Consider the following 14,538-nt stretch of genomic DNA (forward strand, 5'->3'; position numbering starts at 1 on the left):
GAGTTGACAGAAAAATCTGGGGGTCATCACAGACAGGTCTCTGAAATCATCAAGTCTGGGTGCAGCAGCAGCCGAAAAAGCCAATAAAATGTTCAGCATCATCAGGAAAGATATTGTGAACAAGACAGAGGGGCATTTTGCCACTCTTTAAAGCCTTGGTGTAATCACTTCTTGAACATTTTACCTAGCAGTAGCCTCTGCATCCTAAGTAAGACATAGCTGAGCTTGACACAGAGAAGAACTAAAATGAGTGAGAGGATAGAGCTGCCCTTACAAGGAGACGGTGACTGAGGTGGAATAAGAGTGAGTCTTATGAAATCCTGAGGGTAGTGGGAAAGGCAAATGCAGAACTGCTATTCCCTGAATCCTGCAATACTAGACCTAGGGGGAAGTCAGTGAAATCAGGAAATTGCTTAAGGTAGACAAAAGAAAGTACCTTACACAGCAGGTAGTGAACTAACTACCTCAGAAGGCTGTGAAGAAAAATGGTATTACTAAGTCCAAAAAAAGCACAAATTCATGAGCAACAGATCCAGCAAATACTACTAAAATGAACAGGCCAGTATGTAATTATTAAAATTCCTAATACAATAATTCAAGAAACCTTTTAGTGAATTTGGGTGAGGGGGAGATAATCTATTTGTTTTCTCTTTTTTCTGGAACAATATGAAAGTTTTGTTCACACTAGCGTGGCTTTAAACCCATCACAGCATTTGTAAAACAGATACACATGGCAATAAGCACACCGCAGTGATATTAATATAGCAGTTGCCCTATCAATCCATCTAATCAGTCATAAGCCAAATTCTGGCAGAGGAATTAGGAACTAGGGGCATAGCCATCATGACTTCAAAACATAATCTTCATTCAAACACAGAAAAAAAGAAAAATCTATTTCTCTTAAAATATCTAACACCAAAAGTAGTAGGAACTACTTTGTTAACATATTTGTGAAACTGCATTACTGTCTTTAGTGTTAACAGGCACCTGTAGGAAGAACCACCCTCCTTGTTCTATGCCTTCTAGAAAGAAGTACTAATGCTAAGGATTCAAACACCATGAAAGTAACAGCACCCCATAACTCCATCCCGAATCTATGTCCCTCCTAGATTGCCAAAATCATCAGAGAAGCTCTGTATCCACAGTATTAACAAACAAAACAAACAAACAAACAACAAACCAAAACACCAAAACTATTCCTTCAGAAAGAAATTGTCCATTTTCTGCCTGGGTTGAGAGTGGGAAGGTCACTTGAATAACAGCTTTCCAGTAATCTCAAATGTCTCATATCTGTGGTCAGGATGATAACTGCTACTTAGATCTAGCAATATGTAGGCTTGTCCTCCTGGCTTCGGAGCTGGCCAGCGCCTGCATTACAGTGTACGGTCTTTGCTTGGGAAAAGGGAAAAGCATGAAAAATTACCATGCCAGCCACCTGCTTGACAGTACTGGCTACAGGGGGAAAAAAAGCTTTATTGCTACACAAGAATTCATTTCATCAATGAATAAAGAGGACAAGGGAGTGGTAAGGGACAAGCTTTGTTTTGGATACTGGGTACATAAAAGCCCCACCACAGCACAGGAATAGGTTCTCCTCTGCAGACTTCCACAACTGAACTGTATCTTCTCAGCCCTCCTGCCTTCCCCTCAGAGGACCACACGAGAACCTCTGAACATGTAAGGTCTCCTTCTCCCACAGGCACAAGGTCCACCAAAATATCCAGGACTCTCCTGGATAATTTTTTTCTCTGACCTGAATGTTATCTGCAAGCCTGCCAGCACTAAGTGCTCTTACTAACGACTCTCATTCATGTTTAAGACCTATGCTATTCAATCTGATTGTGAGTCCAATACTGTTAGAACTATAAACTCACTTGCCAACTGCCAATATGGCCTTGAGAAAGCCAAAACAGACAAGTGAACTTGCAGAGGCATCAAAACATAGCCACCATTGCACATCTCAAGAAAAGCAGGACGGGGTACCCAGAGAGGCAGAGGTGTTCCTAAATGATGCCTGGAACAGGCTTCAGCAGCACAGGCCCACCTCATATTGGCCCACCCTTGGAAGGATGAACATATTGCAAGACTTTTCAACTTGCTAATAAATGGTTTGATATTCAAGCATTAACAACCAGCTGGAGCCCAATCAGCCTCAACTGGCCTCTTACTTCTGGAGGGAAAAGCACCAGGCTTTTCAGTACAAGGCAATATCAAGTACAGCTGTTTGAGACAGGACTTGTCAAGCACTGCATGCATGCAGCTGTATTGTTCTTCCTCACCCAATCTAGCTCACTCAGGGCTCTTGAATTTGCCATGATTACATACCCCAAGAGTTTGTCATTTTATATGACTTCCAGTTAAACAATTTTATCTGCTTTTCTTGTATGAAAGTACTCATTACACTGTTTTATGACAGCCTAGTGACTGAAGAACTGCTTCTTGGATTAGGAAATATGGATTAGGAAAAAGACATGATGAAAGCTAGTTGAAATAATCCATCTTTGGTTAATTCTGCCAGCTACTCACTCGTGCCCTCTTCCAGGTTTGTTTTTTCTACAATAATCATGGATTACTGCTGATACAGTATTATCTGTAGCATTTTAGATCATTTCTTTGGGACCTCAGAGGACTTTATATTCTCTCATTTTAATTATACATACACAGTATAATGTAGGGATTTGGAGATAAGACGGCATGAGGCCTGGGACTGCTTTATTACATAAGAAAGAACAAATACTGATTTATTTACTACCTAGACAAGAACACTGAAAAGAAATAACATAGTAAAAATCTGTGCTCAAGTATGACTGGTCTTTGGATCCATCTGTTCACAGTCCCTTGATTGTTCCCATTCTGTTCACATGCAGCATCTCAGGCTTTGTCAGCTCTGGGCCCTCCCAGGGCTCTGACCTGTGATCAAAGAACAGTGAAGAGAGGCACAGAGCAAAAATATCTGTGCTTTCCAGACAGTGTAGTGGGATGCTGTGTGTACTGCGGATTGAATGACCTCTGTCATTACAACTTCCTTTATGGCAATAATATATATTATATATCTTTGCATGCCACACCAGCAGAATAATCTTGACCATCGTAGTGAACTCTGGAATATCCTTTTATCTGCACATCATTCCATGCACATAGCTAAAGAAAACCCCCTCTCACTATCAAGCCTGTCATGCTACCTGGAAAAACAACTGGAAGGCACCAAAAAGATAGGAAAAAAAGAAAATTAGGAGAAAAGGAAACCAGCAGTAAAACTGAAAATGTACTTATTCAAGGCCTCTACCCCAATCCTGCGTAGTGTCAGCCAGAAAACAGGCTGCAGAGCAGATGCTGATTTAACAAGTAAAGAAACTGAAATTATGTTTTACAGGTATGCATGGCAGGGAACAAGGGAGATGTGAGAACCTGCTTGTCATGTTGCTATTGCCTAATTAAAAACTAGTAGTTATTACTCCCATTAGGGATGCTCAGTGAAGCCAGTTAAACACTGTTTTCTGAAAGTGAAGTTCTTTGTTTTGACTTCATGTCACCTATAAGTGCTAGACAATCAGATCTAGAAAGCCACAGATGTACCATTCAGAAAAGCCTGATGTCCTCCACATACTACACATGAAGCAGAAGTCAAACCCTCAGAGATGGCCACACTATAGAGGAACATCACTCTTCTAGTAAGGTTGAGCACTTCCCTCTGTTTAAAAGATTACACAAACTGTTCAAAAATCCATATTCAGTTTGTGTTGCAACCTGCTGAGCCTCCAGTGCACCTGAAATAAATTCAGAGGCCCAACCGCTTGAGCAAAATAAGTTAAATCCTTGCCACTTTCCCCTCAGAATTTTTTAGAAGGCATTGGAAAAAATGCCTGATTAGTTTAACTATTAAAAAAGAAAAAGTGTGTCTTTAATCTTTCTCAAACACATTTTAAACATGTATGGCCTCACTGCCCCACTGAGAAAGCAGTATTTCCAAAAATAAGGACAGATCTTCTAAATCCATGTTGACACAAGTTAAGGAGCTGAGTTAAGGTTAAGCATTGAAGTGCATTAAGATTTGAGCTTTGTTGACAAGTTGGGTTTCAGGTAGTCTGTTATTACAGAAACAAGAGACCTCAAGGCAACAATCCCCTGGCCACTGAAGTTAACTTGTGAATTACAGTCCTAATGCCAGCTGACTCTAGAGGAAACAATAATCATGGACCACACAGCACCTCCGGCTGTGGTGAGAGGCAGAAATTTTGTTCTGAGTCCATAGAATTTCTTATTTAGCAATAATATCTCGAAGTGCCATAACATCCAGAGGCAGGCACTGATTTTATTTCAAAATAATAGCTGTGGAAGCAATCGTTAATTAAAATGAGAAAAGATGAAAGTAAGCCGCTGGAATGGTACGATGTGACTGACAATATTTACAGGCGCCCTTAGCAGTGGAACGAAATGCAGTGACAGGCAAGCGCATGGCTTGAACCTTTGCCCAAGGCACTCCTGGCCTCTGAACACATGGTGTACACACATTTTCAGGCTCTTACAAGGGTTATTTTCTATAATATCATAGACAGAGGGATAACTTCAGCTATGTCATTCTCCAACTTAATTTCCTGAAAATAGTTCCGCCCGTAAAACCACAGGCTAACTCAAGGATAACAGTCCAGCCTCCTCTACCAAAGGTAGGATAGAAATGAAGCAGCAGTGATCTGAGACGACAAGTACTCAATTTTCTTCCTGCAATTGATATCTAAATCCTGAATAGTATTTCTATCCATGTTATACTATTTTCATGAAATCAAAAAATTTACCCCATACACACACAGCTTCATGTACTGAACAGATGATTTTTCTTTTTTTTTACATCAGATATTGCTGTGGAAGAGCAGGAAAACCAGCTCTTTTTAACATCTTTATGTCTCTTTGGTGTCTCTAAGGTGCTTCATTAAAGATTTATTCCTATAAAGCTTTTACAAAGACTGCATCGACAATAATCCACATGGGGGATTTAGACAGGGTTAATTAATATTCTGAACCAAAGAGTAGTGTGACATTGTGTCTGGGTGTCCTACTGTATCTTAATTTCATTACCTAAATGGGGACTACTGACGCCTGTCAGATTTCTCTACCCAGTCGAAGAAGCAAGAAAGTAGCTCTGTGACATGCATTAGGCACAGAGTAGCAGAAATGCAAAGCAGCATTACTGACTCAGCTGACTGTATATACAGCTATGAAGTACAGATGGCTTTTATGTCAAAGGGTGACAATATTATTTCATTTTCAAATCATCTTATGCACACACTGCTACAAATGTGATTGTCCAGTGAACAGACTGAGCAGAGCTAAGGAAAAAAACCAACCAAACAACAGAAAACCTACCAAAGAGCCAACTAGCTACCAAGGATTCATGACTGCCCTCTGTCAAATACTAATGGACATTTTTCTTCTTGAGTTTCACCAATCATTGCAATTCAAGGAAAAAAAAAAGCAACTCAAGCCAATGCAGAGCATCACCTTGAAGCTAACCTTCCGCTTTAGACAGTAAAGCAAATTCTCAGAGGCGAGTTACACTACACTTCACTTGCTTATTTCAGGAGCATTTCCTATACTTTGTTATTGTGTAGGAGACCTGGGCAGAGACAAAGCAAAGCTTCCCAAATAGCAACATTGGGAAACTATAAAGCTGATCAAGTACAAAAAGGTGTCGTGTGCACAAGGTGGACATAAGAAAAGAGAAATTATTACTCCTTTTTAAGGTCTTAATAGGATTAGTTTTAACAAAAGACCATAAAACATTTTTCATACAGTAGCTTGACTTTAAAAATTTATTTGAAATGTTCCAGCAAAGCCTAAAACATACTGAAAGCACAATACACTTCAGTGAGCTAATTCTAGGTGCTTTGCATTTCGATAACACTTCTTCTGGGAGGGTTTCCAAGTAGTTAAAAAAAAATCAATTAATTAAGGCTCTTGAGTGAGGAAAGTCTATACAAAGTTTATACTCTGGCTCATAAAAAGTAAAACATTCATCCAAGGACAAACACTAACAAATAGTGAAAATCCCTTGACTTCCTGGTTTACAACCTGTTCACTCAGCTAAACAATTTCAATATTTCACCCAAGATAAACAGCTATAATATGAACTGTATGTTCCAGCTGCTCTATACAAACTATAAACTTACCATTCAGCAAATGCAAGCTGTTCCTGAAACTTTCAGTATGAGACATGGGATAATGGGATCACTCCCATTCATGAAGTGACTTGTGAGCAAAAGAATTTTCAGGGCTTGGGGAAAGCATCAATGAAGAACTCAAGGCAACAAGTGCTCAGGCGCTCCATGCTTCTGCAACATGCAACTATTAGTCAGCGGTGTGACCTGCTAACTACAACATAGTAAGGCGTACATATGGTCCTGCACAGCTGGTGCAGAGGTCAAAAGAGCTGTTATTTTCCTACATTTTTCCCCCCAAGTACGTTCCTTGAAAAATACCCAGAGCAACAGAATATTCAGAATGGCTATGAGGAAGGATGAAAGTCCCATTCATTAAGTATGACTGATCTGTTGCACAGCTGTTTTCACAGCATAAGCTGGAAAACTCCAGTATAATCAACAAGACATCTTAACCTCCAGAGTAGCTGTCCTTTAAAAACATAAATATATTGCGCATCTACATCAGTTTGCTAAAGGTCTATCAGTACTTTAAAAATACTATCATCTTGTTTGTGGTCCTAAAGACACACACAAGAGAAAATTCAGTGAGACTATACACATTCCTTTTGAGAGAGTTAGAGCCATTACTGAATTAAACTTCACAGATTATTTCACAGTAAAAAAAGAAAAACTAAGACACAAAAGAAACTTACTCAAGACTACAATCCTTGCCAGGGGAAGAGTCAGGATAATCCTTGCCCAGCCACTTGATCACTGCTTCTCATTCTGAAAGTTCTTCAAGAATATCACTACTTCTATGTATGTTATAGAAAAGTCCCCTTAAACTGCTTTTAAAAATCTATAGGTATCACAATACATAAAAAAGCTATCAGTAGTGCAGATGTCTGTCTACTCTAGTATTTTAGCGTAAATAGTGAGAACCCTACCCTACACAACAAACTGTCTTATTTTGAACTTAACGATATACATTAAATGCACAGACAAACAAACAAAAAAATACCTGGTGAGCTCTTCTTTAATCTTCAAGGGTTCATGTGGGTAGAATTTCACTCTAAAGCACATGGTATATGGTGGATGAGCTGAAACATTATAAAGAAAAAGCATGAGAACAGTAGCAAACAAACATTGCCTCAGCCACTCTGAAGGAGTGGCCTCCGAGAGTCTTACAAAAGTAGCCTGTGTGATGGTTAGCTCTGAAGCATCAGGCAGGGATTCAAACAAAACCAATAAATATTATATATACATATAAAAGGAATAGATCATATGACAAAGAAGGCCAAAGCACGTGCAAAATACACCTAACATAGGCAAATCAATTTATAAACAGTTTTGCATCTCACAAGACGTATTGCTTGATCTAAGAAGTACAAAATGCATTTGGGCTGCTCCTTTTTTTTGTTTTTTGGCAATTCATAAACAGGAACCAATTGCATCTTGTCACAATGAGATACAAAGGTGTTATGTATATTTGTTATTCCTGATAATGATAAAGCCTAGACTACAAAATGGAAAAAAAAATTCATTAAATTTAGCTAATGAAGCTGGAGACAACAGAACTGTTTCTGTTTCCTGTATTTAATAAGACTACATCACCTACTCCTGAGCTATGGTATAAATACCAGGCCTTAAGTACAATACTTTCACTTCTCAACACAAAGAAAGAAAGAAAGAAAGAGAAAAAGAAAATTGGAGTAACAGGAATCATTTCAATTCTGCAATCAGTGTCTCTCAGTTTTACATTAATGAACACAGCTTTATATACCACTGTTGTATCTTTGATAGCATTCAAGATACTACCTAATCCTAAACCAGTTGATCTTTCAGTGATTACAGAAGGGACAGAAAGCAAATTGAAGACTATTATTCTAATCAAAGAGGCATCTTGTGACAATCATGTTAGGATAACAGACATGTGGAGACCAAGTAGAAGGCTTAAATATATCACATCAGGCACAATACACAGGTAGGCAGAGCCCTCAGAGCTATATGTAGCCAGGTAATGTTCTTGTTTTAAATTCCAGTTCGAAGTAAGAAGGAAAATAGTGCATCTTCAAAAGGTAAATGGTGTGGGGAAGAAAACCACCTATATTACACAAGCCATGGTAACTGGCTGGCCCGCTGCTAAGAGCAAGAGAAAGCATGGGGTTAGAGCGAGCACCAAGGCACAACTGCTGTCCAGGCAGCAAGGGCCTCAGCACAGTAAGCCATGCAGGGGTCCTCTTTACCAAAATGTTTACCAGCACGGTCATTTCTAGATGGACATAAGTAGAGGGAAAGCTGAGGCTTCAAACAAAATGGGAATATGTGATCACTGTGCTCATTTGGGAGTGTCCTACAGACCTGAGTGCAGAATTATAATCCTTTTATTAAAATATTTAACTATGGAATTAACTTTCTGCATATTTACACTAGTACTCAACTTTTATAGACCCTTACTTTTCACAGGTTGGGGCTTGGGGGTTCTGCTTTGTTTTGTATGCAACTTTTATTTCATAGTAAAGGGCAGATCTATAATATTCTAGTTAGTTTTAAAAGTCCCTTAGTCTTAATGTATACTCAATGCACACAGACAATCTAACTTTCCTAAATCTTGAAGAGATGGTGCTTTTACAGGAGGAAAATAAGGGAAGGTAGAAGATGAGAGCAAAGAAAATTAGAGGGACAGTGAAGGAATAGAACAGGTGAAACAGAGAATTAGTTGTTGTAATCTATAACAGTAATCACTAAGCTACCAGAACATTTTACTGTACCATCTCCTCGAGCTTACTAGCTCACTGGCTTGTATAAACTGCATGTGGAAATTAGTTCAACAATCATCATACTTTTCAAGCTACTTTGACCACAGTGTTTACCTGTATGCTGCAGTTTTCCACAAACACATCTCTGGATATCACATAGTTCCATGTGATGTACAAAAGCAACAGAAAATAAAAATGCATTACATCTTTAGTTATGGTTGGTATCTTTTGGTGGGTTCAACTCCTTCTGGAGATGAAGGAATATTTTCCCCTTTCAAGACCTCACATTGCATGTTTTTAAAAAAAGGTCAGCCTCAACAAAATCTGCTGACTCACATTTTTTTACTTGTTTAAGTAACTACTCATTTAAGACACAAGGAGGAATGTCAGAAGACATGGGAATGGAGAGATTAAAAATACAGAAGAAAAGAAAGCAAAGAAACAATAACAAACAGAAACAAACAAGAGGAAATGGAGAAAGACAAAAAAGCCTTAAGCGTTTGCTAGGGATGGTTTGAACGTTCAAGCTAATCAAATCTGTACAAGCCCTCTGAAGGCAAGAGAAACACTCAGACTACTTTCTGTGGGCTTCAGTATCTTAGATGCGATGGCAGCATTGTCTTACAGTGACTGGAAATAGGCTGCAAAACAGAGGACGCTGTTAAGTCCTCCCTGCCCTGTAAAGGCAAAGTAGAACGTAAACTGAGTTCAGTGTCCCAGAAAGGGGAACACCCATCCAGAAATGCATGGAGTCATGTTGCCTGGAGAAGGCGAAAGATAACATAAGTCATCTTAAATGGTTCTGTCTCTTCCCAATAGCCTTCTTAAAACTAAGCAAGGGAGAAAAACTTGCACTTCCAGAATACAGTACCACTTACAAAATGTAAGACCCAGGATAGAAGACCCAACCTGTATTAAACGTGCTAGAGCTCCTCCTCAGCAAGAAAGAACTTTTAAATGTCCTGACAGATTTAGAAGTAGTTTGTGCTTGAAAAAGGGATGCAGAAATAAGAACAGCTCGTGCATGGCTCTGCAAGGCCCTAGCTAGTACAAGCCTACTGCAAGATCCTAAAAATGTACTGAATTTTACCCAGATTTTTGGATGTCAGTGGAAGGATTTAAACTTTGGCTGTGGAAAAAAGAAAGAAAGAAAAAAAAAACAACAAAAAGAGTTACAGTAGAAGAGCCACACTCTGGCAGTATATGGTAACCACAGAAAAGCTACAGCTGCCCCATATGCAAAGAGTATCATAGCAAGGAAAGGACAGCATACACTGCACTAAAAAACAGCCCAGATTCACTTAATAGCAAAGGTTATGGTATGAAATGTTTTCCTTGCAGCAAAAGGACAGTATGTGACAGAAGTATACACCTACAACCAATGCAAAGAATACACAGGAGGTTTGGCAAGGCAGTTTGCAGCCTACTTTTAGCAAACCTTTTCCTAGACTCAAGCTTCTATAACAATATTACTCCTCAGCAGTGCAGCAAGCAATACAAAACAAGGCTGCTGCAGCCTGCTAAACAGAGGTCCTTTCTCAGCAACACCTGCAAGAATAGCACAATCCCAACCTGCAATTTGAAATGTTAAAAAGGATATGATCCCCTCCATCCAGTTCATCTCTGGAGATGAAATAAGAAGGCATCCTGCAATTACAGAAGGAAACAGGATCCTCTTTTTCTGTTCATCTTCCCAGTTAGCAAACCAGCCACAAACAATGAATACTTGAAAGGAGAAGGAGGGAACCCCCACAGCTATCCACTTTCCTCTCCATCTTAATTTTAAAATGGATCATGAGCCTAAGGTTCCTCCAAAAATGCGTTTGATGATATGTAAACATTTAGTAAGGCCTTCATCTTACAGATTTTACAGCACTGGAGAAACACACATGAGACCCTCATATTCTCTCATTCACTATATTCTTGTAGTGGAAAGCAAGATAGGCAGCGAATTGTATCAGCTCAAGAGATGAGATCATCAAACCAGACAATTCCTCAATTCCTTGAAAGCAAAATTACTTTCTACCACTTACTCACACATTAAAGTGGAAACATTAACCACAAACCTTCCCAAAACAGAACTCAGTTTGTAGAAGAACATTTCTTCAACACAGAACTAGTCTCAATATAATCAGTTTTATAATAGCTATAAGCCTTTTCTTTCAGAGTGGTCCTTTATCTGTCAGATAAGGAGCAGCTAGTATAGCAAAATGCCCAAGGCTTTGTCAGAATTTCCTACCATCACAGGCTTTGCTTTCTCACTAAAAAAGATTCATAATTACAATAATTTCAAAGGACTTTAGCATGGAAAATAGTATTGACTGAGAATTCCATTGCAATAGGGCAATTAATTTGCCAGTTTATGTGCTAACAGCACATAAGGGATGAAGGCAAAAGAACAAATAAAACCATTTAAATTATATCAAATGCTGAAACCAGTCATGATCTAGACCCTCATGAAGGAACTACACACACAGATGGAAGGTTTCCAGGCAAATGATTGTATGTTTTTAAGGTTTATTTAAGTTGCATTTAACTAAGACAAACTATTCAGTGTACCTGAAACAGTAAGGATCTCCTAACTAAAAAATCAAAGCTCTAACATCCTGACTAGAACAAAGAGGGATATGGGAGCTGCACCCCTTGGCACAGATACCTATGTGTAAGGGACTGAATCCTACATGCATTCATTTTTAAGAAAAGCCCACCATTTGTCTTCTGTGTAGATTAAGAGCTTATAGGGAATGATAAGCCTAAGAAAAACTACACATTCATATTAACATTTTCTTCATGGAAAGACAATTGGAAAAAGAAACAATTCATGTATTTATATTTATGTATTTATATTTATGGAAGCCAAAAATTTTTTTTAAAAGCTGGTGAAAAACTTCACTGAAGTTTTAGAAGTGCGAACCAAAGAGGGAGAAGGAGGGAAGATTCTCAGTTGCAACTTTTGGGAAGGTTTCCTGTTTGTTTTTAACAACCTGCTTTTCATCCAGCACAAATACTAGCTTCTGTAATGAGCTGTACTGGCAGTGTTGGTTTTTTTGATTAAACACGGAGTACAGATGGATACTGAAAGCCAAATGTGGATGTTTAACTTATCTTAATAGCCCTGAGAATGCAACACTGCACAAAAATTCCTACATCTCTCCTTGATGTTACATATTCTCCAAACTACACTACCCTACCAAAAGTTAGTTATCATTTAAAAAAAACCAAAAACATTCACTCAAACAGTCTTCATGTTCACTGATGCTGCAGAAGGATCTCTGGGGAACCCTAAGACATATGCTGTTGTTCCCATATACCTCTTCCCCTACCAAATGAATCAGCGGTTCATCCATACCACTTGCTCAGCATGTTTAAGACAGAACACTACTCAGTGTTTTTATTTTATGCATAAGAAATACCTGATCGATCATAAACCTCAAATTGTGGGGTCTTCTTCATTGCACTCAATTAGTTATGGGACAACACAGGGCAAGGTGGATTTTCATCAACCAGTTATAACAATGCTTTAAAGCATGTTATTAAATCTTCATGAGGATCATAGGTAAAGAATATACAGCATCCAGATTAATGCCTGAAGAATCACACAAAACTTCCTGTTTTCACTGTGCATGGATCTATAAGCCTCATATTTGATTAAACCCTTTTTCAGATTCGTACTGAGACATGAAAACTGATACGTTTGTTGAGATTTAAGAATCTTTAGAAAGTTTTGCACAACCCATCTCTGCATCTCGGTTCTTGCTTCCCCTGGTTCATTCCATCTCCTTTCACATTTTATGACAGGATTAGAGATAAGGAAATTAACTTAACAAATTCCAATGGCCTGTCACAGGAGAACATCCTTTTTGCGTTACTCTCCCAGATCATCTGACACGCACGGCAGCAAGAAAAACATGTAAATTTTGAACTTGCACATCAGAGCAACAGAATTGATTCTGTTCCACTGTCATCAAGAACAAAACCCATGTAGTCAGATATTTCCCATAAAGCACATGACAGGATAGCTGCATACTTATTATACAGAATAACCTTTAAAATTAATGAAAAAAGAGAGAGGGAAAGTGCATGGGAAAACTTTGTTCTTTAGTTAAACATTAGTGCTGATGTGACCAGTAGGATTTACACCAAGACATTCCTAGACAGAAAAATACGTAAAAAAATGTAAGATGGACAAATGGAGAACTTTACTGTCAGCATCTGGGAGAGAATAACATGCAACAGAACAGAAAAACTGGTTTTAAAAGGACTTTATCTAGAACCACAAAGATGCAGCTACCTTAGGCAACCTTCCCGAGAGTTTTTCAACACACTGTTGGAAGCATGGTGCTCACAGCTACAGATCGCCAGCCACCAATTGGCTTCAACCAGTACAAACAAGACTGGCAGTTGTTCAGGGCATTTCTGAGAGACTAAAATTTCCCCTTTCAGTCAAAATTAGTGGTAAAGATGGCTGAGGCACAGACCTAGACTTTACACAACATGTTATGATACAAACATTTCCGTGAAGATGGAAAATGCAAAGGTAGGTGCTGAGACAAAAAAAGATGTCATGCCTTCATTCTTCTTGTGTTGCATCAGGACACATTTAAATATGGTTTTCATATGTGACAAGACAAAATAAAAAATATTTTGGAAGACTCCATCTTATTGCAGTATTACTAAACGTGAACTTAAAGCAATTTTTGCCAAAGCTAAATAAATTAAAATGGTAGCGCATCACACAAAAACCTATGCAGACTTCAGAGCTTCAAACACACAACATTCTATCCCACTGACAGAAATTTATAGCTGCCAAATTGTGATTTCTGTACAACCTGACTATATAGAGGGATTATGCCTAAGTGATTCATGTACTACTGAGGCCCATGAAATCTAGTACCTACTGAAATTTGTATTAGAACAGGCGTCCCAGTCATACCTTTTCTGCTCAAAATATTTGTCATTACTGAGCTGCACGAATAAATACACTGAAAACCTTGTTGCTGTGCAGGGGGGCAATGAAGTTCCCCATAAATGGTAGCTGAGATCAAGCATGCAGCATTTTTCAAATTCTGCTGCACATATGCAGGTGCTCTGTAATCCTATGTAAACTGAGCATTCACCTGAATTTCGAATATTTTGAATCATTAGTGTTAATACAACCTACTCTTGCATCAGAGGAAATGAAAGTCCATTCTTACAAAACAGATCATTTCACTGTTTTCTGAATTCCTTAATGGCAGAGAAAGAAAAGGAAACCTTCAGTTTTTACACTTTCCACCTGCTACTAATTTCAGTCCTCACTTGTGTCACCTGAGACTGTGATGTTTTTCAAATTAATATTGGTAATTTCTTCTTCTGAGTCTAAATCTTTTCACAGTAGACTGAATATTTTTAGATAAAATACAAATTAACCTTGTGTGCCTTTAGAAATTGTTTAGTGTTCTACATTAACATAGCATATTTTTAGAAAAATAAATCAAGAGGTTCCTGATGTGAAATGCTTACAAAAACATCCTTGAAACCTCTGGGAGCAAAAATATATTTATGCATAATGTACATGGATTCTACACATATATATAAAATATATACATATATCTCCTTGTTTTGTTTCTTTAAAGGGTTATAGTAGCAACTGAAGTTCTTCATCT

At 38.3% G+C, this 14,538-nt stretch overlaps 1 protein-coding gene across 2 annotated transcripts in view; it reads right to left on the bottom strand.

The window, feature by feature from the left end:
* Positions 1-14,538, bottom strand: part of FRMD3 (FERM domain containing 3) — a 261,212-nt gene that overhangs the window by 50,618 nt on the left and 196,056 nt on the right. For both annotated transcript variants that reach the window (XM_069777625.1, XM_069777627.1), the window contains one exon: positions 7,156-7,234. In XM_069777625.1, coding sequence (XP_069633726.1) covers positions 7,156-7,234 — 79 coding nt within the window. The remainder of the gene's footprint in view (positions 1-7,155; positions 7,235-14,538) is intronic.

This window comes from Haliaeetus albicilla, chromosome Z, assembly GCF_947461875.1.
Source record: "Haliaeetus albicilla chromosome Z, bHalAlb1.1, whole genome shotgun sequence".
NCBI lineage: Eukaryota > Metazoa > Chordata > Aves > Accipitriformes > Accipitridae > Haliaeetus > Haliaeetus albicilla.